Genomic DNA, 27,909 nt, shown 5'->3' with positions numbered 1-27,909 from the left:
TTTCATCTAACTCACTGGGTTCTATATTCTCAGTGCTTTGGCTCTATGGCCAGAGACTGCTCCTAGCTTCACCCTAAGAACAGGCGTCCCAAATTCACATGATAGACAAATTCTATGTGGGGAAAATTAGCAGGATCTTTTTCAGCCTGAGTTCTCAAAGGCTCCCACCCAGCTTGCTCATACACTCTTAAATTAAATCTGAAAATTTTTATTCAAGTACTCTCAATTACCAAAAAAAAAAAAATCCTCTCTAAAACCTCAGAATCAAGCTCAGGGGTGTTAAGACTAAGCCCTTTCCTGCTTCTCCAGTTGAAATGGAGATTGGTACATGTGAAGGCCAGTGTACATAATTATCTCTTTCAAAGGCACCACATTACAGCTGACATTAGGGCTTCCCTGGTAGCTCAGATGGTAAAGAATCCATCTGCAACGCAGGAGACCCTGGTCTGATTCCTGGGTCAGTAAGATTCACCTGGAGAAGGGATAGGCTACCCACTCCATTATTCTTGAGCTTCCCTGGTGGCTCAGCTGGTAAAGAATCCACCTGCAATGTGGGAGACTTGGCTTTGATCCCTGAGTTGGGAAGATCCCTTGGAGAAGGGAAAGGCTACCCACTCTAGTATTCTGGCCTGGAGAATTCCATGGACTGTGTAGTCCATGGGGTCACAAAGAGCTGGACACGACTGAGCAACTTTCACTTTTTCAGCTGACATTAGTAACATAAAGTATTTCAAGGTGAAGAAACAGAAGAAAAACCTTGTAATACGTTAAAAGGAATCACACTCGTTCTCAAACAAATGTTTGAAGCCAGAAGCATTAAGATCATGAATCTTTTCAAGATTAAAAAATCTTGAAAAGGAGGAAATTCAAAATAGGGACATCTGACATACATAGAATGAGACAAGAATTGATAAAGGTAATAAGGATGGATTATTCAAAGCAGTTTGGGGATAGGACTAGTTAGAAATAAATTTAGAAATAAATTAAGGTGGAATCCAGTTGTCAAGTAAGTTCAGAATAAATTAAATGTTAAGAAGTCAATCAAAAAAATATACCAAAAGATAGAAAGTAAATTAAAAAAAAACAACAACTTGGAATTGGAAAAATCTTCCTAGGCATAATATAAAAGCCAAAAGTTGAAACTATGAAACATAAGCTGATCAGTTTTACTATGACAATAAAAATTTTAACAGAAAAACATTAATAATGTTAAAATGTAATACAAAACAGAGGAAATATTTGCCGTATATATGACAAGCAAAGGGTTAATATCCTTAGAAACAAAGAGCTCTTGGTAACCAGTATTACCACTAGATGAACTATCTCAGCTCCTAGGTGCCCATGAAGCCTCTTCTCTTTCAAGGACCCTGTTCTAGCAATTCTATCCCCTCCCATCATTAATTTCACCTTTCCTGATCATGTCTCAATAGCAAACAGGCAAGTGCTTCCATCTAAATATAAATAAAACAATTTTTAAAAACCCAACTTTTCCTGACCCTCTCTCCCTACTGAGCTAGAACCCCACTTCTTTGCTTCCTTTTGCTGCAAAACTCCAGGGAAGTGTGTTGTTTTAATACAATGTCTCCAGCATGTCTCCTCCTAGTTCTAGTGCACGCATGCTCAGGCTTGTTCACCTCTTTGCGACCCCATGGGCAGTAGTTCACCAGGCTCCTCTGTCCATGGAATTTCCCAGGCAAGATTACTGGAGAACATTGCCATTTCCTTCTCCAGGGGCTCTTCTCAACCCAGGGATCAAAGTCACATCTCCAGCATTGCAGGGGATTCTTCACCTGCTGAGCCGCCAGGGATCTCTTAAACTCATCTCTATCAGGCTTCTGCCCTTTCCCTCTAATCTTTTTAGAGGCAACTACAGTTAATAGTTCAGTAAATGTTTCCAGAATTTTTTTCTCTGCAGATACAAATATACCCTAATATGTTTAAAAACTAGTTATCTCTGTGTGGTGAGATAACACATGACTTTTCTTTTTTCCTTTATAATGTTTTGGTACTGTCTGAATTTTTTCATTATATAATAAGCCTGTGTTACTTTTATAATAAAGGGGGGAAAAGCTGTTTTCATTTTGATAAAGTTACTATCTTAGCCTTAAAAACACTACATCTGTAACTTTGCTTTTAAAGTGAAGAGTTAGAAATAAAACTAGAATAAATGAACGTGTTCACTTTCAATAGGAAAAAACCCTACTAACATAGGCAGCAGCCCCTCATTCCAGAGGTGTATTTATTTGGATGACATTTCATGAGTGCAGCTTCTATACTGATGTTTTTCTAGTTAGAGATTATAATGGGGGATGGGGGTTGATGACAGGGAGAATAATAAATGGTAAAGCAGAGGGTCTCAAAAAGGCCCATGATGGAACCATAGACATGAGAGGTCCAAAAGACTCCTTGAGGTCATGAAAGAGATCCACCATTCACCTTATATACCTTGTGAAACTCCAACACACACCTTTATCAACAGACTGGGACCCTCATTAACCCCTTCCTGCACCAAGTCCACCATGCTCCTCATTCCCAGCTGGACCCCCTTCATCACCACCTTCCTTTTGTATGATTCCCGCTCAGTTTCTTTCTTCTCCTGACCTGAACAGATCTGTTATTTATCCTTCTGTTTACAAGATAAAACTCATTCCCTGCTTTAAAACAGAATAGTTAGAAACACAGTATGGAGGCGCTAAGTCTATAAAGCCCCAAATGCTTTTTACAGCCAAGTATTTTTAAGAGGTTGAGAATATTTTCAAAAGCACTCTCATGAAGGTCAAAACACAGAACTCTGCAATGGCCTACAGAACTACCTTTGCTGAATCAGATCTAAGTCGAAGCCAATCATTTGTTATAAAAAAGAAAAGGACACAAATGGGAAAAGGTCTGAAGGGTATGCAACATGATATTAACAGTAGTTTCATCGGGGCTGCTGCAGGAAGTGTTAATCTCCTTTCCTATAAAATTGGATTTTCTGTTCTATAAATTTATACATGAATTGAATATATGCCCCAAGAGAAAAGGGGGAAAAGATGAAAAGCTAGAGGCGGGAAAGAAGCAGCAGGGAAGTGAAGTGAAGACAAAGAAACCACTGCACCAGTCCACGCTAAAAGGAACAGGAGAGACGGGACTAAATCAGTCCTCATCTCTATCCTGCAAACCCAAGAGAGTCCCCTGCTTTGTTCTGGGAAGTCCAGCTAACGGACTCTAGCCAAGTCCAGCACAGTTGAAATGTATAAGTGTAACCATATAAAAGAAGAAATTAACAGCTTTATCCTGGGAGTGGAGGTGGAGGAGTGCCCTCAGGAATGCTGATATTCCTAGAGCCGCTTCTCTCCACCTTTGTGTTTGCATCACAAGCTCCAGGAGCCCCTGAAAAGCAAGCTATCCATTTTCAAGAAGTAAATCTCTTGGACGGATACCTTCTGTTCACGGGCTGGAGAGGGAAGGTGCTGGGCTATGTGTTGGAACTCCCAGCCAGAGGAGACAGCTATCTCTTCTGGCACAGGTTCTCAGGGATGAGACCATGTCTAGTGGGGATTTTCTCCAGATTCGACAGCCTTGGCCCTACCCAAACACGCAGCTTTGTTTTCACCATACATCACTCATCCTGAGATCTTTCATTTTTCCTTTCAAGCATCCACAGGTCAAATACTGTGTGTTCCCAACAGTCTGAACTTCTTGGACCAGCCAAGGGGACATTCATTTTGCTCAGCACTCCTTTCACATTGCTATTGTCTTCAATTTCCCACTCCCCCTACCCAAGTCCCCAGAGAATAACTTCTTCCTTGTTTTAACAACTTGGACCACGGTCAAGGTTGATGTGTTTCTCCATTTTGCAGGATATTTTCTTCAGAAGAGACAAAACAGAGGCTGACAGAGGAGCTGGGCTTGGGAGCAGCGTTAGGAAATCAGCAGGCGTTATGAACGCACAAAAAATGCTTCGAAAGAAATACAAAGCAGACAACATTGCAAGGTGCCACACACACAATTGTTCAGAAAAGTGGACTAGCGCTGAGAAAGAGTTCCCTGCAATTTTTTCTCCCAATGACCCACTTAGAAAATTTAATCTCATTGTTTGTAGGTAAGGAAAGCGGTCAGAGTGAGCAAAGTAGCTTCATAAGGTATCTTCTCTTTGACTTAAACTGAAATACAACATTCTCCCACTTGACGTCATGAAAGCAGCTCTGATCCTTACGGGCGTGCAGAGATGAACGTGAGTAAAGGGAGAAGGAGAGAGAGGAGTAAATCAGTGGCAAGATTCTTTCCTCCCCCTTGTGTGGGTGCTTAGTTGTTCAGTCGTGTCCGGTTCTTTGCGACCTCATCAACTGTAGCGTGCCAGGCTCCTCTGTCCATAGGATTTTTCAGGCAAGAATACTGGAGTGGTTGCTATTTCCTCCTCCAGGGGAATCTTCCCAACCCAGGGCTCCAACTCACATCTCCTGTGTCTCCCACACTGCAGGCAGATTTTTTACTGGCTGAGTGATCGGGAAGCCCCTCCTCGCCCATGTTTCATGTTTTCTTCTTATCTTGCCCTTGCTATCCCTAAAATTCTATCCCCACCCAGTATAACACTGCTTCCCAACATCTGATGAAAGATGTCTCTGTGGACTTGCTTAGGACACAAGGAAACAAGCTTATTCTTTTTAAAAAAGTATGATTTTCAAAGAAAGAAGATGTGAACAAATATTTAGTGGGTATTAGTCTCAGGTACACAATCTTTTAATAAAAATGTGATAATGCTTCTTTTTTATGAGCGATTTAGAAATTATATCTTTTTTTCCCCCAAAACATGACTCAGACGTCCAGTTTCCCTGTTACCGATCTACGCTGTCACCTTGACTTTTCACACCACTGATTTCAGATAGTGTCCAGACACTAGTTATGGATTAATGCAAAAATACAGTTAGTTCTCTTTGTCTTTCTTTGCAGAGTATCTTTTCCCAAATTTTCCATGAACAGCCTTTTCATACCATGACAAAGGGAAACAAATTTGGTACAGAGAATAAAGACACCTACTCAGATTATGTACCCCCTGGGGAAAACCACTTACTACTGGGATATTAGTTTCGATTGTATCCAGTTCTCAGCTGTTCATGGGCTTGAAGGAAAGAGCTAAGGAGTTGCTATTTTCAGAGCTAAAAGAGAGGCAAATTGTGGGTCATGATACATTAGTGAGTTGTAAAATCACAACCAGCATTTTTTAAGATGATGTGCAATAAAGTAGAAAACATCAGTAAGTAAAGCATGTAGTATTGTTTTGTGAAAATGTGTGTGTATGTGTGTGTTGTATACATTCAGTCTCAGTGTAAAGGTATTTTAAACTGTGGTCACAGTCTAAAAAGTTTAAGAAACTCTAAGCTAGAGCCCAGATCCTGCAGTCAGACAGAAGTGGGTTCCAACATGGCTCTGACACTCACTCGCTAAGTGAACTTGGTTAGGTAGCGTAACCTCTCAAGCCCTCATCTGAAAGATGTGTGTGACTACAGGATTGTCGTGAAAACAAAAGAGAAGTACATACAGCCCTTCACATCTGGCCCAATAAGGTTCACACCCATCTTTAGATAAATATTCAATTCCCACACAGAAGCAAACATTTAGCTGACTTACAGTATGTGCCAAAGAGATCAAAAACCCAATGTGAGAGAAGATAAACTAGACAATTGTAACTTTTTGTTCTCCAAAGAGTTACAGTACTCTTATAAGACTATCTATTGGAGTCACTTGATTTCAAGAATCCTTTTCCAAAATGTAAACACCAGATCAATGAAAACTCTTCTAGTTTTTGTTTCTTATACAGGATTGAACAAAACAAATTTATTCTCACTTTGAACTTCATCCTTATAGCTTCTGACTCTCTAGCAAGTGACTAATACCATGTGCCTGAAGATTTTAAAAGATACCAAGATTATCTCACCAATGGAAAGACCCAGATTAAAATATATGCCAAGATTCCTTATACATAATTCTTGTAATTAAGTAAACAAACCAAGCCTATATTCCATCATGAAGAAATTAAAAAAACTGAAACATACTCCTCACTTCGCAATCATGTTCTATCTATTCTTGGCATGTAGTTTGGGGAGAGTTACTGAATTCTGAGAGGAGGAGAAGAAAAGTAAGGGATTCAGAAAGAAAGGCTGGGACCAGGAAAGATAACATAAGTTGCAAGTAGGTGGAAAGATACAATGCTGAAATTGTCATCAACCCTTGGATGGAAGTGGGGAGAGAAAAATTCCCAATAAACAGCAGACTTTTATACTTCAGGTCTAGAGAAAGGAAGTGGAGATTTGGTTAAAATAGTTGAAAAATTGGAGTGTGGAAAGAAGGCTTTAATAGTTTTAGAAGATGAAAAACAACTTTGCTGATCACCAAAGGATGATCCAAAAAACAGCACAGAACCAACAAAAGAAAGAAGGGCCAGAAGAGGGAGGCTGGTTCTGGTGTTTAAGCAGAGAAAACAAAATCAAAAGAAACAGTTACAAAAATGTCCCAGGGTGCAGGCTGTAAGGCTCTGGAAAACACAGATGTTTAGGAATTCTAAAAAGTCTTTGCAGAAAAGTCTGACCATAGATTTGGGGTAAAAATTAAGTTCTCCCTGAGAGATTTAAAGGTAAATAGAGAAAAGGCAAGTTAAGTATGGCTGAAAGATTTGACCGATGTAACAAGAATATGTGTAATACCACAAATTAAATATTTTTTTTGAAACATTTGCCAGGAAATGAGCAGGGTTCCTAAGGCATCATTTCTTAAGTTGTTTTCCAGGGGTATGCTGATGAGAAATGTCACCACCTCCATTTTTACCCACATACATATCTACAGTAAATAAGAGGCAGAGAGAGAGAGAGGGGGGAAAAAATGGATCACTTCTTCCCATCCCTGTGCACCAGCAGCTGCCCTGATTTCCCGCCGTCAGTCCTAACTCCTACATCACCCCAGCTGCCAGTCAACAAGGCCTACATGGTTTGCTTTGCCAGCATCGCATTGTCCACTCACTTGCTCTGCCCTTCTGTCCATTTCACTGAGCTGGAGCTCCCAGCAGCAACTCTAGAAAAGAAGAAGAGGTGGGAATGGGGACTGGAGCATGCATGGCTCTAGCAAGCCCAGATCCCACAATCCAATGAGAAGCCACTAAATACACGGAGACGAGGTGCCAGCTGTCTAGTCAAGAGTGCTGAACTGTGACCCTGATCCCACCCGGGCTGATGGTGGGGGTGGGGAGTAGAAGGCCCCACAGGGAGACTGGAAAGAGCCTTTGCTTTGGAATCAGAAGTGGACTTGGATCTCAGCTCTATCGCACACATGGTATGATGTGAGCTTGGGAAATGACTTAAATCTCTGAGCTTGATGAACTTCTTGGAAAAACAGGATAACAGTGCCTAGGAGGCATGATAATGCCATTGGGAAGACAGGATGAGGGGACCCAGATGAGTACCTGTTACACAACAGGGGCTTCGTGACTGTCGTATCTGACGGCCTATCCACTCAGATTCAAAACTGAAAGTGACTTCTTTCACTGTTAAGTCCCACCTTGATTTTTTCATTTCCAGGTGCAAAGCGTTGCCGCTACCTATGTTTGACTGCTGTGTTCTCTGTATTCTGGTTGTGTATCAAATGTGATAAAAGCCTCCTGAGGCAACAAGGTGTGACCACATCTGACTTTGGATGGTCCAAATCACCTTCAGATACAAGCTTAGATCTTGGACTTTGTCAACTCAAAGCATTTCTCGGGAAGATGATGTAATGATTAACCTCGGTGATATCACAAGCCAAACATAAATATTAAACAAGGTTGAATGGACACAACTTTGAGGAACTCTAAAACATTCAATAAGGAAAGGCCATATGGAGTTTTCCCAGTATTCTCAACCCACACATTCTAGACAAAAACATCCCCTAACCATATTCCTAAAAATTTAATACTGAACAAAACTGACCAACTGGGAGAAGGAGGCAAGCATCCTAATTCTGTAGAGAGCCACGCCTATTCTACAACTGTGCTGTCTTCCCATGGAATAAGGACCTTGAAAATGGTTCAAACAGGTGTAAGTTACTGTTGACGGGAAACAGAGTAGAGAACTTACCCCTTCAATGTGGCTCCTAAGTTCATCTGATTCCAGGTCATGCATTCAAGTTGGGAGGTCATCTGGTATAAATTGTCACTGTCAGAAAAACGTCCAGAGTTAGAAATTCATAGTATACAACATATATATATGTGCAATTTTTTTTTCCAAAAAGCAATAGACTTTTAACTTTTCTTTACAGTGAAAGCCTCCATATTTTCCAGAATGGACAGAATACATGAGTCTAAAATGATTTTCATTTCATCCCACTGATCTCCATGTCATTCACTTCACACACAGCAAGAAAGGATGTGAGAACAATTTGGAAGCCTTTAAAAAACCTTAGTAGAGCAAACACTGAAGTTTCTAAAGAGGTATTAAACCTCTGAAGGGAAGAGGCTAAAGGGAGTGAAACTTTGAAAGGCAACACAGGCTGGATAGCTCAACATTAAAGTTAAAAGCCTGGAGCTGAAAGTAGAAAGACAGCAGATTAATTATTCGTGAAAAGGCCATTAACTTGTTTTAATCAAAAGGATAAGTATCATGTGGATTATGAGGGCCTGAAAAGTCAAAGAGTGATGGGTGATGGATGGTCTAATACTCAAGGATGTGACAAGCAGAAGGAAGAGGATGATAAACTCTAGATACAACTCAAGGAATCATTCTCTATAAATTTTATGGTCATGGTATAAGTCAAACGGAGTTTTTTTTCAAAGGCCCCAACCCAGACCTTTATTATATAAGGGAAAACAATGGCTGATCATTTACATTAAGATCCCAAAGGAAAACTGTATCACCATATAAACCAACCAAAACTTATTCTCTTTTTTTCACATACAACTTTTAAAACCATGTTTATTGCATACGTCTTAAAACACTTCTCTAAATGCATTATAGAAAAGTGTATTTATTTCCTAAAATAACACTCTTCTCAAAAGTATCCTACATGGTATAACTCAACATCTTTATTACATGCTTTTATTTTTACTAATTCATTAATTTCATATTTATCTCCTTCCTAGAAAATTAACATACCAACCGATCACCAGAAATCTCCTACATAGCCAAGTTCTATTAGGGATACATTTAGTCCTGAAGTAAAATGGTTAATTATGAAATTTGAGGCCCAAGAGATGAATGGTTTTGTCTGGGAACCTTGGGTCTAAACACATTACAGACCATTTCCATTCCACCTTCATGGCAGAAGGGAAAGAAGGTAAGAAACTTTCAGTATCTAATGTGTGTGATACCAGATCTCAAATTCTGGACAATCTCCACCTTGTCACCGCATTCCTTTGGGCTGCTTCATCCAGCGGGCAGAGGCAACACCAAGTTTAATTAAGAGAAGGTTTTGTCAGGCCAGCCAAACAGGGAACCTGTGGAGGGGTGAGGGAAGTAACAGCATGTATCCCTTGGAATAAATGAACCCTGTGCTCTCTCTCAACATCGCTTGATAAATCACGGTAGAGTCCATCTGCCTCTCATAGAATGACTCTGAAAATTATTTGGAACTCCTTAGTGGCGGGCACACAGAATAAGGAGGAAGTCAGATTCCAGGAGGGAATTTTACATATGAAATGTGAAGTGACTTCAAACTCCAAGTATGTGCAGTTTCATTAGTCAGTGCCTATCTGGACCCCATCATTCATCCCCATGTCCAACTGGCTATTATGCTACTACAATATACTACATATCAATGAAAAAAAAAAAGATTAGTTTCTCCAGCAGCTTCTCTGTTCGCAGCAGCGGCCGGTGCTGGTCTGTGCCACTACATTTCGCAATTCCACGAATTCTTGCTGTAAGGCCAGTGTAATTAATTCCTGAAGGACCCCAATTTTTATTAGAAGTGCCAGCCTGCTGCATTTAACACAGGAGTTTCTTGAACTTTCTTTGGGCTGACAGTTCATTAATAAGCGGCCTCCTCCACAATCTCTACTGGTTTTTGTTCTCCTGTGCCTTTTCATCAAGCAATCCATTTATTAATCTTGCCATTAATCTCAGCCAACCGGTATTGTATTCCCCAGGCAGCTCTCTGTTTTTGTCACTGATTTTTTAAAAATTGTTCACCAACTAAAATCACTCAGCCCCGGATGACAATTTTCCTAGGTCCTACTGGGATTGGGATCTTTCTGAAATTATTTCATCCTTGCATAAGACTAACAACACTGTAATTTTCAAGAGGTCTGAGAAGCAAGATGGGTGACAGGAGTTTACACATATGGGTCAATGAGTCCCAAATATCTAACTTTATGATTCTGGAATTTTCTCACAGACTTAAAAAATAAGTCCAACAGATTCCTAAAGAGAAAATAAGTTTTTAAGTACATTTTCTTGGCCCCCAGAAAGCAAACCTTCTTAAATACAGAATCTATGCCTTATATATGTATCTTCTGGCTGTTTAGAACCTGAAATATGGAGAGTGCCACAGGCTGAAATAAGAGTTGGGCTTTTGGGGTTAAATAGAATATTTTTAAATTTTCTGTTTCTAATTTTTTAAATGTGGCTACTGGTAAACTTCAAATTAAGTAGATGACTTACATTATGTTTCTATTGAACAGGGTTCCTCTGAAGGTTTTAGGACCTTGAGCAAATCAGTTCAAGTCTCTGCACCTCAGTTTTCTCATCTGTTAAATGGGAATTTTAATCTCAATCAGTCTAACTTTACAGGGATGTTGTGAAGCTCTGACAATAACTCTTTCAAGACTACACAGATAACATATTTCACTTTTTCTAATCCATCAGATTTTGTACAGTCCACTCACACATCACCGATATTCATCACAACAACTCTGTGAGGCAGGCATAACTGTGACTGCCTTATGGTCGTCATTTATCAGAGGAGGACAGAGGCTCAGAGACTTGCCTAGTGCTGACCTGCCTGATGCCCCCACCTCTACTCTGCCCTGCCCCGTTAATGGCTTCTTGGCATTATTTGAGCTCTGAGCCTTGTTCTCTCACTGCTATTTAAATAACAGTAGAAACAATACGATAATAGTGCAGACAGGAGTCTGGAGGTGAAAGAGGATAGTGTGCCAAGGTCCCAGGAGGACCCCCACTGCTGGATTTCAGTAGTCCTGACAGTTCAGCCTGCAAATCCTCTTAAGAGGACAGAAGGTGGAAAGGGCCCAAGGAGAAGGGCTTTCAGAAAATTCCCAAGCCAAAACCAAAAAAAAAAAAAAAAACAAATAGATTTCCTGAGGCTGGCCATAGAATCAGAGCACAATTTTAACCACATCCTGCCTTCTGCTGGCTGGGGCTCCTCAGTGGCTCAGTCAGTCAGCTTGGTTGGCACCATCTTCCAACTGGAAGTCAATGACAGTAATGACAATAGCTGCTGCTGGGAGAGGACAAAATGTGAATCTGAGCTAAAAATACCAGGCCCAAGCTCTGATCTCTTCAGGCGATCGGTCAACACCCAGCTCTCATCATGAAAACCCACAGAAAGAGGCAGCACCAGTTAAGGAATATATGACCCCTGGCAAACAAAGCATCTAATTACTAAATAACCACTGGAGGTGTCGACCACCTCGTTCCCAAAGGGGATCAGATAAGCAGGTGGTTTGGCTCACAGCGACCACAGTGGTCACGTAGGCATTTCAGCTCCCCATCTAACTCTGTCTGCTCGGAAAGGAACGCTGAAATTGCCGGCTGCCAAAATATATTCCAAAATATATGGTCATGGTGTCTTTTATATTTTCTTTCAAGTAGATCTTGAAATTAAAAAAAAAAAAGTTACTGGTTTCCTATGTAAGAAATGTTTGAAGTTGGAAGCAAGGGAGAGAGGAAAGAAACTTCTATAACTGGGATTAATGCAAGTTGGAGTAAAATAAAAGGAAGTCAGTCCTAGCAAAAAGGGGAACTTAAAAGGAAATCAGTAGTAGATCATATAGAGTTTGTTTTGGCCTGGACTCCAGGATTACTGAGTTCTCGACCTCTGCACAAAGAGAAAGGAAGAGAAAAGCTCTCTGCTATTATCTGGACCAGAACTCCCTCACTCTTCAAATGTATGTGTAATTCAAGTACATTTTCATCTTTAAGTGTGTTTAAGTATATTCAGAAGAATGAGGTAGAAACATTCTTTTTGCCACTGGAATAGGGCTGCTGAAGACTGATTACGACCGGAGTTGCCTCTGCCAGACGGCGGTTGTTGTTTAGTCACTGAGTCGTGTCTGACTCTTTGTGACCCCTCGGGCTGTAGCCCACCAGATTCCTCTGTCCATGGGATTTCCCAGGCAAGAGTACTGCAGTGGGTTGTCATTTCCTTTTCCAGGGGATCTTCCTGATCCAGGGATCAAACTCACGTCTCCTGCACTGCAGGCGGGTTCTTTACCACTGAGCCACCAAGGAAGCCCCCTGCCAGATGGTTATCAGCTGGCAAACCAGCATCTTGGTGGAAGAAAAGTGTTTCCCGGGGTGAAAAAAAAAAATTCCCAATAAGAAAAAGGCACATGTAAGTGGCATCTGTGCTCAGAATTCATGTTCCCAGAGTTTTCTGTAATAGCTTTGCCCCAAACTTCTACCTGATAACCAAGGCCCATGCACAGAGGCTGCAGATAAATTTCCACGCAGACCTTTTCCTGCGTTCTTCCCTCCGAGGCGCCATGGAGGCGGCCTGTTCAATAATTTCTGCCCAGCAGGCTATGGTGAATAATCATTTTACAGTCAATCTCTTGGTATTGTCATTTCTCTCTAGCTCACCAGTGAACCAAAGAAAAACCCACCGGGACTTTATCTTCTATTCATAAACACTTGATCAGCACAAAAGTTGCAGGAATATTTGAAACTAGGTTTTTCCCGCTCCCTGGAGACAAGTTCAAGTCAAACCTTTCTTTGATAACACTGCCCACCACCCTGGAAACCACTTCAGACTTTCTGCCTTCATGTCTACCTATATGGGAAACAAGTATTGTCTTAAGTGAAGCTTGTACAGCATATCAAGTATTTTTAGACGTACATGTAAAAAGAGACATTATTAATTATGATTTTATTTCTTCAGGTGAGCGCTCTTCTCTGATTTAATTCTACATTGAAGGCCAACCTAAATGGCAGATCATGTACTTCCCACTGACTGGATTCCCCAGAAGCTCTATAAGCTGCTAGAAGCTTCTCTCACATGAAAGACAATCTGTATGGTAACAGACTCCACTGTCAACTTCATCACTGGTGAATCATCACCATTCAATCAAAAGTATTCAAATCAGCAACTATTGCTTCTGCATTTGAAGTTTTACCTGACAAGGGGCCAAAGGAAATAAGCATTCTCGTTTAAATTGGTAGCACAGTTACTAAAAATGTATACACAAACCTAGTAAAAGAACAAAATGAAAAGGAAACTATAATGTCTAAAAAGATTAGTGCGTGTGGGAATATTTTTCAGGCCCAGAACTCCTTTTCAAAGTAGCTGTGAGAATCAACCCATGAAATGGGCATGGTCAAGGACTGCTGGCTTTAAGGGGCTCAGCAAGCAGCCGAGAGAGGGGACTTGTGGAAGAGGATTCAAGGGAAGTGAGTAGGGAAAGCCCTGCTAGCTGCCTGTTATAGGTCAACATCAGGAGAAAACTGTGCTTAGTGCAGTTGGACTTCACTACTTCTTCCCCTCATAGGAGCATGAAGGTCCCACCTTCCCTGAGACCTTGTTCTGGGCAAGCACAAATCAGGGTGGCCCTGGAAGCTGTTGCTCCCCCTGGGTCTGGATGGATGAAGAGAAAGGTCTCTGCCCTTTCAGCGTGTTTCTTTAGGCGCCTGGACTGAACTTCAGTAGTTCTCACTACTGGTAAAGGCAAAGCTGGAGGAGTCGGGAGTTTGAAAGACGGAGGCTTGGTAAGTTAAAGACTTTTTGGAGTGAAAGCTCAAGTTAGCTCTTACAATACTGACTGATGAAAATACTGCCTCTGATCCACAGAGCGATTCTGATTGCAAACTATGGGTAAAACCAAAGGATAATGGGGTTTCTTTCACAGATGTGAGGAATAAAGACCTTCCTCGAGCAAGACCTAGGGCAGACAGCACCTTTGGAAAGGAAAGCGCCCTTAAGCATCAGGACAGGCAGCCGGGTGCCAGGAGAGAGGATGGATGCAGAGCCTCACACCTGTTCTGTCCCATACTGCGTCTCACCAAGCAAATTCACCTCCAAAGGCCTCAGTTTACCCCCCTGCAAAATGGGGGTGATAACCTACTGAAACTCTCAAAAAGTTTCAGATTAAATGTAAGTCTTACATTTAATTACAGATTAAATGTAAGATTAAGTGCTTAGAATGGTTTCGGGAGGTAGTAAGCTTATATAAGCATTTGCTTTTATCAATTATTAGCAAAGGTGCTATACAAGGGGAATGTTTCAGGTGGAGGACAGTGAGTGACCTGGAATCCCTGTGGGCTTTAAAGACAAGAGAGACTGAGAATCAAATCCTAGTTCTGATTCTCACTGCTAGGTAACTTGGGCAAGTTACTTTGAGTCTCTGAATCTATCTCTTCTTTAGCAGAGTGGGGATGGGAGTATCGACCTCAAAGGTAATCAGAAGAAGTAAATGAGTCAGTTGAATGAAGCTGTAGCACAGTATGCCACAGCATAAAATATGCAATAAAGCCTAGCGATTATGTAATCGGGGCTTGCATGATCTCTGGGCTCCAGAAGGGCTGAAATCTGGCTCCAGAATCCTTAGTGACCTTCAGAATAAGCTCTGCCCACCCTCAATATGAGGGATGAGGGGGGCAGAGAAGGATGGAGAAAATGATCTCTTAACACTTTCCATAAGTAGACTGGGGTCATTTTTTATACACTACTCATCACATCTGTATATAGCTGTACATCCTCAGATCTGTTACCTGAAAGACAGGAGTCACTTTACCGTTCTCTCCAAATAGAGAATTTTGAGAATTTTCTCATAGCAAATTCACATTGTGTGGTGCTTATTTAATGTCAGTGTATATACCAAATACACTAACCCCAGGCTAAATCCAAGACTGGGGAGACAGAAGGAGCTTTGGAAGGGCAGGACAAAGAGTCCTGGCAGGCTGCCTTAGCAAGTGCAACGAGGCAAACAAAATACAAATTCAAAAAATACAAGCAAGCCTTTCCTAGGAGGTCCCAATTTTAGACAGAAAAGGGAACAGAGCCAGGGACCAGTAGAAGAACCACTGAATATCTAAGTGATTAAAGTTTAGTTGTGTTTCCTATGTTTTTCAAAAACTGTGTTCACAAAAGCATTTAAATAACCTTTCAAACTTTTTTAGAAGTAGGAAAGAAGGAAATGACACAACAGCAGTAATGTGGATGCACATATTCTAAAACATCCCTACACCTGTACATCCATCATTACTGCAGGAGAAGTATCTGATTTTGAAAGGTGATTAGAAACGTTGTGAATTTAGGGTGGATGGAGCTTCAAAGACTCAGGCAGCACCAACTTCAAGGGAGCAAAGTTTTCCTACAGGGGTCACAAATTTTTTTTTCAGGAGATGTTATTACTTAGAAATTTTTCTATAACAAGAGAAAATGGTATTTTTATGACATTCATACAAAAGTGAGCAAAGAAGTTCCAATTATGTAGAAAGAAGAAAGGAATAAGCAAATAACTCTGAAAGATGAACCTGACAAAAGTGCTTTATACAGCAGCCAGTTAGAAGATGGATTCGAAAATGTGAAATTTTTATGTATAAAATGCAATCCAAGTGACTTTTCCTACTTTCATAGCAACCACAAATTCAGACGCAAGTCAAAATCCACCACAGGGACTCAGTTTGGAGAACTGCTGTTAAGCCAGAGGTTGTGATCACTTTATCCCAGACTCCTTTCTAGGCTGTTCAGCCCCTTCTTAGAGACCCACAGGGTGGACTTAGGCTTGAAAGAGGGGGGAGTAAGAAACATGTGTAGCTGTGTCACTACTGAATCAGACTCCAAAGCCCCCCAAGTCCCCAACCTCCAAGGAGGTATCCCAGCCCATTTAAACAGCACCCATTCCAGCATCAAGGTCTTCCTCTCTGCGTGGGGTGAGGCATCAACCAGGAGCCAAGGAGGAAGGACTGGGCCAAAGTCATCCCACCAGGAACCATTCCAAAGCCCATCCCACCCCAAGGCTAGAATAAGAGCAATGCCAATCTGGAAACAGGCAGAAGCAGCTCCTTAAAAAAGATGGCAATGATCCCACCATCTCAGTTTTGCTTGGGGAGGTGCTTTACAACAGAGATTTCAGATTCTGTACCCATTCCAGTGAGCTGAACCACCAAGGGCAAGTGCAGAGATGTCTGCCAGGAGCAGATCCCTGAGCCTGCTGTACCAAGAACAGAACTGGGTTCTGCCAGCTAGAGAGGGAGACAGGAGAGTGAGAAGGTGTGATCATTCAATCTCTACCTGGGCAAGTGTTAGTAGCTCAGTCGTGTCCTGACTCTTTGCTACCCGATGAACTGTAACCCACAAGACTCCTAGGTCCATGGGATTCTCCAGGCAGGAATAGTGGAGTGGATTGCCATGCCCTTCTCCAGGAAATCTTCCTGAACCTGGGCAAACTGCATGATTTTTTTTTTTTTTTTCCTGCCCTCTCCCTCTTAAAAAAAAAAAAAAAAATCTAGTGGAGGTCGGGCGTAAAAAAAGAAAAAAATAAATAACAAAACGTGATCTTGAATCCAAGATCAGATTAGATATGCCGGATTTCCCCAGTCAAAAGGAAAGGTTTCCGAAGTCTGTGTACTCTAGGCCTAGAGAAGTAGGTGGGCTGGACCCAGTCCTTCCCCAGAATGGGAGAATCAGACCAGTGTTCTAGGCTCGGTTTCCTACATACTCCGGGGCGTTGGGTTTGGGATGAGCCGCTGCGAGCTCGGAAACGAAGACCCCTTCCCCTCCTCCACCTGTGGGACTGGAGGGCCCCCAGGCGCGGCCATTCCTTCCACCAATCTCCCAGGGCAGGCGCTTTTCCTTCCTTCATTACCTCACTACCTCCTTCCCTTGACGTCAGCCCCGGGTCTTCCAAAGGAGGGGAGGGAAGATGGAGATGAGTCTGGGGCAGTCGGTATCAGGATCCCCGCAGCACCGGGTCGGGGGTAGGGGTGGAAAATGAGGTAATGCGCGCCCAATCCCCGGCCTCAAAAGGCCGCTAGCGGCCACTTCCCTCCCGGCTCCGGCGGGTGTAGTTACTAGGCAACCCTATCGGCGACGCGGGATGCCGGCCAAGTTCACCCAAAGTTGAAGAATAAATTTGGGGGAAGAGAAGGTGGAGGGTGGAGCAAAAGCAGAGGAGGCACGAGGGGCAGGAAAAGAGCTTGGAGGGAGAAGAAGCTGGTTTTCCGCCTCCCGGGATCAGGAAGAAGGGCGGGCGCGGAGGCACCGCAGCCGCCCGCCTGCAATCCCGCATCCAGTCTGGGGCAGCGGGGCTCTGGGGAAGACGCCCCCAGGGCGCTGCCGCACCCGAGACTCTGGGGGACTGGGGTGGGGAGAAGGTGGTGGCCCGAGTGTACGCGCCCTGGAAATGGTCCCAGAGAAGGCTGGCGAGTGTGTCCAGCGCGCGAGGAGGGGGCTAGAAAAGGGAGACAAACTGGCTGACTGGGTGGGAGTGGACCCCGGGTTTAATCCTTGATCCCGAGGAGGCTGAAGTCCTCCTAGCAAAGAGCCCTTACCAAAAAATAAAAATAAAATCCTCAAAGTTCTGCTCTTCAGCTCCAAACGGTAACCGCCCTCATTGATATTCAAAGTAAGACCACCAGGAGACCGGGAAACCTACGTCTTTCAGATAGGAACCAAGAGATGGGCTTTAATTTGCTTCAGGAAGCCCAGTGGGTTCGAGGCGCCCGTGGCCTCCAGGACTCGCAGGCGGGGCCGCCCGGCGGCGGACACCGCCCTCCAGCTCGAGCGCCCCCTCCGGGGTCGCGGGGACCCAGACCCGGTGCGGAGCGCCTTCCTACCTGCTGTAGGGCGTCCTCAGCAGCAGGGCCTGGCTGCCTGTGCAGCTGTCGGTGGGCGTGTGGCAGCCGTAGACTGGGGGCGGCACGGAGTACTGCTGCTCCCCTGCAGAGAGCCAGGAGAGCCGGGTGAGAGCGCGGAGGGCTGGGGGTGCGGGGCCGCGGGGGGGGGGGGGGGGCTGGGCCCCCAGGCTGTGCAGGGCGCACGGGGGCCTGGATGCCGGGGCCGTGCCGAGAGACGGGTGTCCAGATCACAGCGAGCTAAGCTTCTCCCTTTACCTTCTTTTTTAAGCAGTCACCGCACAGAACACGGAAAAAGACCCTCTGGACATTCGCAGTGTCGGCGGAATGGGGCTAACATACTAGGGAGTGGGAGAAAACAATCTTTTCTTTTGAGATTAGGCTATTTTTAAAATTCTTCTAGCTGTCCTCTTCTCCCTTCCCCAATTTGCTGTGAGTTGGAAAGTCCTGGGGAGGCAGGGGTGGCATGGAAGAAGGGGAGAAGGCCCCCACCCCCACCCCGGCTTACCCAGAGAGCCCTGCTGGCCCATGGGGTCCTCGTGCTTGAAGGAGTGGTTGGGGAACTGCGCCGCGTGGTGCGAGGGCGTGTGACCGTAGCTGGGCGTCCCGTCGAAGGTCACCGTGCTGTATCCTGCGGACAAGGCCGAGAGAGAAACAGCGTCAGCGGGGAGTCAGGGACCCTGTGAACCAGAAACCGGGCGAGGAGCACCCAGCCCCGCATTCGGATCCCGAGTCAATCAGCCCCCAGGGAAGCCGGGCCCAGTGTGACCTCGGGACATGCTCCCCGCCCTTTCCCGAGTAAAATCCAGACCTCCCCAGAGTTTCCCAATTTATTTACGCCCTTGTCTTTCACGACGTCCGCGGCTTCTGCACCGAACCTCGCCAGTATGAAAACTTTCAGCCGCTCGGCGGAGAAAGTCGTTCTCCCCCCAAAACAAAACAGCTCGGTTCTCCCGCAGGGGCAGCGGCGGGCGACCAAAATGGATCTGCTCGGCTGACCCGGCGCTGACTCGGAGCCGTAAATCAGAGGCCCGCGCACCAACTTTCATTAATTACTCGGGGCCAGTTAAACGGCCTGGGCTTTAAATGGGGGAGAGTAATTACTGAGTAATGTTATCTGTCTGAGGCTGCGCGACCCGACACCACTGACACCCAAAGCCCTCGGGAAAGCTGGTGAGGGGCAAAAAAGAAGTGGCCTTTCAAGTTGGGCCTGCGGGCCTCGACCCTGCGCCTTCCTCGGACCCAGCTCGCGCCCTGAGGATCGGACTGTGACCATCATTGCAGGGGCCGACTTCCTCGCGTCCCAGGCCGGGAAACCTGTTTGTTTCAGAGTGTGTCTGACAGTGTACCTCCCTTTCCCTACATGGTACGCACGGGGTCCAATGCCTCAGTTTCCCTGCTGAGAAACCGAAGGCAATGTCGCGGCATTCTTCCCCAGCTTTCCGAAGGTGGAGGGGGGGGCGGGGAGAACACGTGTTGGTGGTTGAAAAAAACGTAGTCTCCTGTGATTACTGTCACCAAAGTACTTAAAATATTTACCCCACTGGCTTCTGCAAAACTGTAGCTGCCTCTGGGGGAAAAGCATCCTCCAGCTAAGATTAGGATCAGTTCTGAGTCCTGAACCCAATGGTGGGGTCCTTTCCTGTGCGCAGGCTCCGTAGTCTCTGAACTGAGGTCCTGGCCAAGTGAGGAATCATATTAGTCCAGAAGCTCACATCGGCTCCCTGCAGGGCCACTGGGCTGAACCCAGTCCCCCCACCCCGCCCTCGCTGGGCCCCGCCTCCTGCACTGAGCTGAGCCTCCAACCAGCCCCGTCCTCAATTCTTGGGAGTGGGGTGAGTCAAACAACCCCCATTCTCCAACTCTTGGCCCAGGCATAATCAGGGCTCTACAACAAACGTCCCTGAAGACTTAGATTGAACAGTGAAAGGTAATACCCACGTCTTTTAAACGCCCCCCTACCACCCCGCAAAAACAAAAACAAAAACAAAAACCCATAACCAAGCTTCTACAGTCCACTTCGGGGAATGTGATGTGTTAAAGAGTCGGAGGGAAGGTTGGAGCAGGTCTTATTAAACGAATTGTACAAGTCTCTCGCACCAATTGGCGCCACAGGTTGACAACTTAAGAAGCCACCAGCTTTAGCAATTTGCATGACCCCAGAGGCCTCTATTTCTGGCCTGCTAAGTGGGCAAAGATAACCCCCGGCCCGCTAGCTGTCAGGAGTGGGTGAGCACGCTGGCGCTTCCAGGCACTTCCTTTTGGGAACGGAGGCCGCGCTGTTTGAGGCCTACCAATCAGCTGACAAGGGAAATTTGGCTCGGAGCGCCCAGTTTTACAGGAGGAAGGCCGAATTTTGAAAGAACTGTTTTTTAAATAAAGAGGAGAAACAGGAGCGACAAAGAAGTTGTCTCTAGATGAACCCTTCTCCATTCCTTAGCCGGTGGCCGGAGCACCGTGCTGTCCCCGGAGGCGGGCCCCCGCCACCATCGGTGCGCGGCGAGGGGCAAGGGGTTTGGGGAGGCCGCTCCTGCATGGATCGCCTCGACTCCGCGCCCCGCGAGGCTCCCAAGCCCCCCCCCCTCTCCGGAGAGGGGGTGCACATCGGTAAAAGCGCCCTCATAGAGGAGGGGAGAGGGCCCTTTAAATTAGAAGCTTATCGGATGCGGGACTGATTAGAGAGCGTGGTCCCGGGGCCTTGCACTGAGACAAGCGCGGAGAGCCCGGAGGCGGGGGCCGGGGGCCAGGGGCCGGAGGAGAGACAGCTGCCGGCCAAAGGGGACAGCTTATTCAAAGATTCCTTGTATTGTTACAGGCCTTAGAGGGAGAGGCTCGAGCGGCCAAGGTAGCGCCTTTCCCACGGTTCCTCTCGGCCCGGCAAAGCAGCGCAACCTTGACCGCGTGGAGCAGCGACACAGGCTCTGCGCTTCTCTCCCCCGCCCGCCGCAGCGGAGGAGTCCGGGAACAGCCTGGCTGGGCCAGGCCCCCGCGGGAGCTGACGGGTGGAGGGCACAGCAGGCTCAATCAGGAAGGTGGTCCCCAAGGGCTGAAAATGATGACTCCGCAGCTGTGGCAGCGGCAGCGTATGGGGAAGGCTATCTAGCAACGAAATACCCTCTCCAAAGCGACCCGAGGGGGGCGCCCTTGGCCCTAGGGCTGTGCTGGTGTCCCCGTGTGACACTAGGTGGCCCAGTAATAACCAGGTATCCTCCAGGGACAGGGTTCTGCGCGCCAGAGGGGCTGGGGAAATCGCTCAAGACTCTCAGGCAGTCTTCCTCTTCCCTTCCCAAACTTCGCACCTAAGTTTGGGAATGCATGTCCTCACCCTCCTGACAAATTCCCCAACGGTCACACACAGACTACAGTGGGTTCGGTGCCCGTCCAGCAGAGAAGAGGAAATCCATCTCAACAGGGGGGCCAAGATCCCCAGAAACGGAGGTTGAAATAACCTAGAATGGTCTGGGTTTGAGTCCAGGTTCTGTCAGAGAGAGATCTCCCGGACACCTTATCTCTTAGAGTCTAGATTTCCTCCAGTGTCAGGCTGTGAGCTTCTTGCAAAGGCTAAGACATTCTCTCTTAACATTCAGTCTCCAGTGCCTGGCACAGAATAAGTGCTCAATAAATGTTTCCTGAATGAGTATTTATAAGCAAGATTAGAATACCAGGTATTATATTTAAGAAACTCGAAAAAACCCCAACTGAGGTATGATACCTTGGAGTGGGGGGATATGCAAGAGTGCCAGCAATTGTCTACTCCCCTGAGCCATTAAAGGTTGCCCTGCCTAGAGACTGGGATCCAGAATCTTGACTCCTCTCCCCTGGAACTGGCCTTGGCCAGCTGATGGGCTGTGGGGAAGGAACTCTTGCCCTTGCTTTCCCCAACTCACGCCTCCTGCCAAGACTCTGCATTTCTAGGGGGGCTGCAGGAAGCCCAGAAATCAAGAGAATAAATCTGAAATCTCAGGGCCCAATCTTGTTGACAACGCCAGGGCTGAGCCATGAGTGGCTTCTGACATTCCACCCCAACTCCCAGCTGCCAAGTGACTTACAGAGACTGGGCAAGCATGACCCTTTATGTTTTTATCACAGGAGAAAACCCAAGCCTAAAGACAGGAACCAGCTTACAGGCTGTGGCCTGGGTCTGTGGCCTCTCTACTGAGCAACTTCCCAGGATGTTGGGGCGGGGGAGGCTCCTTTACCTATTAGTCGTGGTCCCCAGCTCCCAAGCCCCTTCTCTTTGACATCTCAGGCCTATCCTCTAGAGAGGAATTGAGATTTTATTCCCCTTACGTGTAGTGCTGGCTGGCTAGGAAGCCCACAGTCTCAACCCTGAGACTTGAGTTGATGGAATTCCGGGCATCAGATGACCCTGTAGAAGTTTGGACACAAGGACCCAACCAAAGCCAAAGAGTCCTGGTTCCAAAAACCCTACAGAACCTAGATGGACTCAAAATGATAATGGTATTTTGCACACGGGGTACTTAAATGGTTTCTAAGGTGTCTTCAAATAGCTCACAACCAGAGACTCACTTATCTCATACACCTGCCTGCCAGTCTTGCCCTTTTAGGTCCAGCCAAGTTTAAGCGGCTGCTGCCTTCTGTGTTTAGAATCCCGGTTGGGGGGGCGGGGGGCGGGGTCGGACTTATGTGGCATAGAACTTCAAACCAGAGTCAGACATCAGGTTGGGCATCTTATAAGATAGAGAAACTGAGATCTGGAGATTTACCAAAGGTTACACCAACGTGCTAATTAGAGGTGGTACGATCAGAGAACAAGAGACTGCAATCCTCACTGAACTGTTCAATACTCCATGAGTTCCAAACACTAGCTTTCCTTTACGAAAGACTTAGAGTGGAGGGACCTCATGGGTGGGTTTGAGGTTTGAGGACATGGATCCCAGATTCCCCGAACGAAGAGAGGAGGGTGGTTTCGGTTTCGCCAGGGCTTCTGGCGGGCCAGGTGCTCTCGGCTGGGTGTGAATAGGGTCGCGCGAAAGAAGATACGCGTTTAGAACTTGCGCGGGAAGACGGGAAGAACATCGCCCTTCTTCCGCGCTCCTTGGGCGCCCCAGAACCTCCTGCAAACAGAACGCACTCTTCTGCTCCCAACCGAAGCATTCCAGAAACAGACTAGTCCTAGGCCCGAGCGAATTTTTGCTCTAGGAAAAGCATCCGCTCCTGCGTTTTTAAAGCATTTTCTAAAACATCGAATCAACCAGAACTGGTTTAGGTTGACAACAGCGCATATGTCTAATAAACAAAATAAAATGCAGAAGTTCGGCGTAATTGATTCTACTTTGGTCCCTGAGAAAAAGCCGGCGACGGCTCAAGATGAGAAACCTACGGCTGTGTCCCTTGCTTTATGAGGACTGAAAACGGAAAATAAACCTCTCTTTCTTTGTTTTAACTTTCAAGTCTTGCAAAAACCTTTCTCCAGCTACAACCCGGGTTCAACGACTAGGAGGCGCCTGAGGCGGGCTGGAAGGAAGCCGGCGCTCTGGCCTCATTTCATCGCCTGTGGTAGGACCCCGTCGCGCAGGGTTTGGAATCGGATAAACGGGGTTCTCCTCCAGCCCTGGAGCCCGCGTGGCCGCACCTGACCTGGCACCCAGGAGCTATCCACTTCTACACTACTATACACTAGAGCCAAACGCAAACAGGGACATGGATCTAGGAAAGCCACTATTTTGTCCCCAGCTCATTCATTTACTCATCCTAGGGCTCCAAGGTACTTATGGTGCCTCCATTAGGGCCAGAGGGGCTCCTGGCATTTTTGGCGGGCAGACGCAGCAAGGGCTGCTCACCACGCGCTGGTCCCACTCCGAATCCAGGGTCTTGAAACGCCAATGTTTGCCGACAGTTTGGTGGTGCCTTAGGCGACAAAACTTCTTCCCGAGGTAGAGCCAGGCATTGAACGGGTTCCCGCTTCCCATCCCCACGGGGATCTGAGAATTTCCTGGGGTCCAAGGACCCCCAGATGACCTCCCGGCTCAAGCGAAGGGTCCGGTTCCCCGCCCTGGAGGATGTCGGGAACCCACGCCGTGGACTTCCTCCTCTCCCCGGGCCTCCTGTCTCCCCCAGCTGCGGCTTCCTCTACCCTCACAGTCCTTGGGGAGGTGACCGGGTAAGAGCTGTGGTCAGGGAAGGGGTAGGACAGGGGAGTGCCCTGTCCTACCCCTAGCCCAGCCGCCACCGCCCCGCGTGTAGGGGGCGCTCCCCAGCCCGCTTACCCTGGTTGCGAATAGCGGGCTGGCTCTCGAGGCAGCTGGGCAGGTAGGGCGCGTTGGGGAACATCCTGGCCTGGCCGGACGACGCCTGGCTGGGCGGAGGAGGACCGAAGGGCCCGTAGCGACAGGCTCCAGCCGTGCCGGTAAACTGGCCAGAGAAGTGGACGGTGAAGGCGCTCAAGCACTGCTCCTCGTGCGGCTCCGCGCCTCCCCAGCTCGGCTCCTGTTTGATGAAGGAGTGAGGCGGCGGCGGCGGTGGGGGTGGCGGCGGAGCCGGCGGCGGCGCAGGGCCGCCCAAGGACCCGTAAGCCGAGGCGCCCGGGGGCGCAAAGTCCAGCACTGGCGCCCACTGCGCCGCGCCGCTCACGGGCAGGGCGCAACCGCCCCCGCCGCCCAGCGAGGGTACGGCCGGCAGCAGCGCGTTCAGGTCCCGCACGTCGGAGCCCATCTGCTGTGACTCAACCCCGGACGTTCCGCGGGCCCTCCGGCTTTGCAGACGCTCGGCGCTCGACTCCGCCTCGCCTAACTTGGCCCAGATGCCTTCCGGACCCCGGATCCCCGGCAGCTGGGGCTGCTGAAGGCACCCAGGCCCGGGCCGGAGCGTGTGCGAAGACGCCGGCTCCGGGGCACACGTGGACGCCGGCTCTTGCCGCAGGAGGAAGTCCAGGATCGCGGCGAGGAGGCGGCGGGGCCCCGGCTCCTGGGCTGCCGTCCGGGCTCTGGGTGGGTGGGTGAGTGAATGAGTGGGAGGGAGGGAGGGAAGGGGGGAGCGGATAGGCGGTCGAGTTGCGAGAGCCCCCGAGTGTGGGCGCTGCCTTGAACTCCTTACCCCAGCTGCCTGGCTGCCCCCAGCTTCTCAAAGCTCAAATAAGAGGGGCCGGCGGCGGGGGAGGAGGAGGAGTCAGGAGTCTCGGCGGCTCCATTCACACCGCAGCCCTAGCGGATCCAGGCAGGGCGCGCGACTCCTTGGGGGCGTCCTCGCAGTGCGGGTGGGGGGCGGGCCAGAGGGAGCGTCCCTCTCAGAGACACCCTCCTCTCCTACCCGCCACGCGCTCTTCGCTGGCCTGTGGGACACAGGCCTCCCCCCCACCTCCCCTTCTCGGCCTTCGCGAGTGTGGGCGCCTCGGGGCACTGGCGAGCCGCTCCAGGTGAGCAGGGAATGTCCCCCCTGCATCCCTGTGTGGTGAGGGTGGGGATGGGGTTGTTAATCGGGGAGGGCGGGTTGGAGGGAGGGGCAGGGGGCTCCACGAGGGCGGAACTTCGGAATAGCTGCAGAGAACTTTTCCTGGACTTCAAAAAGGAGGATTCCTTGCTTTGCGCCCGCGAGTCCGGCTCTTGCTTCTAGAGCCGTCAGACTGGACTGGTGGTCATAATCTCAGAGTCACTGGGGAGCGGGGTGGCTTTTTGTGGATTCCAGAGGCCAGACTCAGGCGTAGGTGGGTGACCTGGAGGTTGCATCAATTTAATAAACGGAGCGTAATTCCATTGACTGGTGACATGGTGAGGTTTGCGCCCAGAGAAGGGCGGTTTCCACGTACCTGAAATCGGTGCCAGCGACACTTCGTCTCCCTTTCTAGTGAGGAGTGTCTAACTCTTCGACGGTGACGCCGGGAAAACAGAATGGCGGCTAGTTTGGGAGGAAAGAAAACCCTTAGGGAAATGCCCAGATTCCGGTTGGAGAATCCTGGCGCCGAATGTGGAGGGTAGGGGGTGAGGAAGGTTTGGATACAAGTCCTTGGAGGTGAGATTGGCTCCCGGAGCGGCTCCTGCTGAGCTCTGCCTCCGCTCATTCCAGTCGGGAGTACCACTCTGGATGCGCGGTGACTGCCCAAGAGGCACAAGCCAGGTTAAGGGGACGGAGAACCTCAAGCGGCCCAAGGCAGGGTTCTTACCGTTGGGAGCTCCCAGAGCCTGGCGCAGCCAAATCAGGTTCCTGGCTCTACCTAGTCATTCTTTGGGAGTCCCGCGCCCCAGAACAGGTGTTTGAGGTTTTGTTTAGTTTTGTTGGTTTTTCTAAAATAGCCGGCTTCTATCGGAAAAGAGACCCTAGGCTAGAAGCGCCGGGAACCTGGATTGGAGTGCGCTTCAGGGGCGCGTGGAAACGCCCAGGAGGCAGCGGCGACGGCGCAGCCTGGGACTGCCAGGAGCGCCGGGCGCGAAGCAGCCGGGTGCCGCTTGGCCTCTGACATGAGACTGGCCGCGGATGGGGCCCGAAGATTTTCAGCCAAGCTCTCTGCAACAATCAAGGTTGCGGTTTTATAAAGAACCTGGGCGTTTTTAAAGCCTTGATTTACTCACAAGGAGCTTTGGTTTTAATTAATTCGCACTAAGTAAAAGCCAGGAGTTCTGGGTGCGGACCCGCAGCGTGTGTGGCACCTACACGCTAAGTACAGGTCCTTCCTCTGGAGGTCGCTTGTCCTGGAGGCTCAGGAAACCTTGAGGGCAAAGGTCGGGAACAGGCGCTACCCATTTGATGGCCGGACCACGTTCGCAGTGATAGACACCTTTCTGCGCGACTTTGGTGCCTGACTTTTCGAAGTTTGCGCTCAGAAGCTTTTTCTTTCTTTTCTTTTTAAAGAAGTGAAAAGGCTCTCGAGGCCAGCTCCTTCTCGTCTACACTCGTTGTGGGCCGCCCACTCCTCTCCCGCACGCCGCATCTGTAAACCTGAGCGGGGCTCCAGCGCTGGGCAGAGGACATGGGCTTTATGTCTTTTTGATGGAGAAAGGCCCCTCGCGATAAGACTTCTCAGGCCAAGTTGCCCCCTAGGACGCCCCAAACCTCTGTCTCACACCCTTCGCTCTTACTTATACTTCGAAGTCGTTTTTTCTTCAGGAGGACTCGCTCTAGTGCTGTGAGGGAAAGCGAGCCATTTATGAAAAGCCAGGGATTTCCACTTCTAAACGGGAAAGCTTGAGATTATTTCTTTTTTTATCCTTCTTTGCAGTTTGTTGGGGGTATTTGGAGAAGGGTGGCTTGATTGTGACCTTTTGTGGTTTTGAATCCTAGAGAGAGCAAGGGCGCTTAACTCTCTAAGGGGGGAAAAAAAGTTTTTGCCTGGGGGTGTGGTGAAAGGAAGGGGAGGGGGGGCTAGGAAATTTAGGACTCTACTTGTTGCCTGAAAATTCTTGAGGGAGGGAAAAGCAGTGATGCGATCCCCATTTCGACTCTGGGGTACCCCCTCGCCCCGACCTTGTAGTCCGAAGCGGTGGGAGGAGTCCCCTGCAACCCACAGCGCAGAGAAATAAGTGCTGTGCATCCGAAGCCGCAGCCTCCCCCGAGATGAGGTCTTCGAAGGTCCCTCGGCCTCGCCCGCGTCCGTGCCCTGAGCCCAGGCGCCCCGGAGCCAACTCTGGGAAACCCGCAAACTATTGCGCTCAGCCGGTGCCCTACGCTCTTCACTTCTCCCTCCGCTAGACAACGTTCTCAGCGGGCGCTCGGCGGTTCCCCAGGCGGACGCGCCCGCTGGGCTAGCCTCCGTGCCCTGAGCTGGGCAAGCAGTCTGGTGGGAAAGAAGGTCCAGCCTCTGCCCTCCCCAGCAGGTAGGGCAATCGGCGGCATCTCCAGCAGCTCGAGACCCGCCCAAGGTCCCAGGGATCTGAGGGCTGCGGAGACCTGGCCACTTCTTTCTCTCACACACCTTCCCAACCCCAGATAGCGAGGAGACCTCTGGCAGAGGATGTGGTCTGAACCACCGATTGGCAGAGCTAGA

General features: G+C 48.2%; 1 protein-coding gene across 3 annotated transcripts in view; it reads right to left on the bottom strand.

The window, feature by feature from the left end:
- WT1 (Wilms tumor 1) overlaps nt 1-25,044 on the bottom strand; it is a 51,174-nt gene extending 26,130 nt beyond the window's left edge. Inside the window, exons 1-5 of one of the 3 annotated variants that reach the window (XM_027562733.1) lie at nt 24,203-25,044; nt 18,481-18,603; nt 17,955-18,057; nt 8,085-8,162; nt 6,997-7,047 (exon numbers count right to left, since the gene is read on the bottom strand). In XM_027562733.1, coding sequence (XP_027418534.1) covers nt 6,997-7,047; nt 8,085-8,162; nt 17,955-18,057; nt 18,481-18,603; nt 24,203-24,647 — 800 coding nt within the window. In that variant the 5' untranslated portion in view covers nt 24,648-25,044. Of the gene's footprint in view, nt 1-6,996; nt 7,048-8,084; nt 8,163-17,954; nt 18,058-18,480; nt 18,604-18,810; nt 19,155-24,202 lie in introns of those variants that run through there. The other 2 variants (XM_027562734.1, XM_027562732.1) reach the window with 2 other exon arrangements.
- Between the last annotated feature and the right edge of the window lie 2,865 nt (nt 25,045-27,909).

The sequence above is a fragment of the Bos indicus x Bos taurus genome, chromosome 15 (assembly GCF_003369695.1).
Source record: "Bos indicus x Bos taurus breed Angus x Brahman F1 hybrid chromosome 15, Bos_hybrid_MaternalHap_v2.0, whole genome shotgun sequence".
Lineage (NCBI taxonomy): Eukaryota > Metazoa > Chordata > Mammalia > Artiodactyla > Bovidae > Bos > Bos indicus x Bos taurus.
Note: the sequence above shows the minus strand (reverse complement) of the source record. Positions and strands in the feature narration are given on the sequence as shown.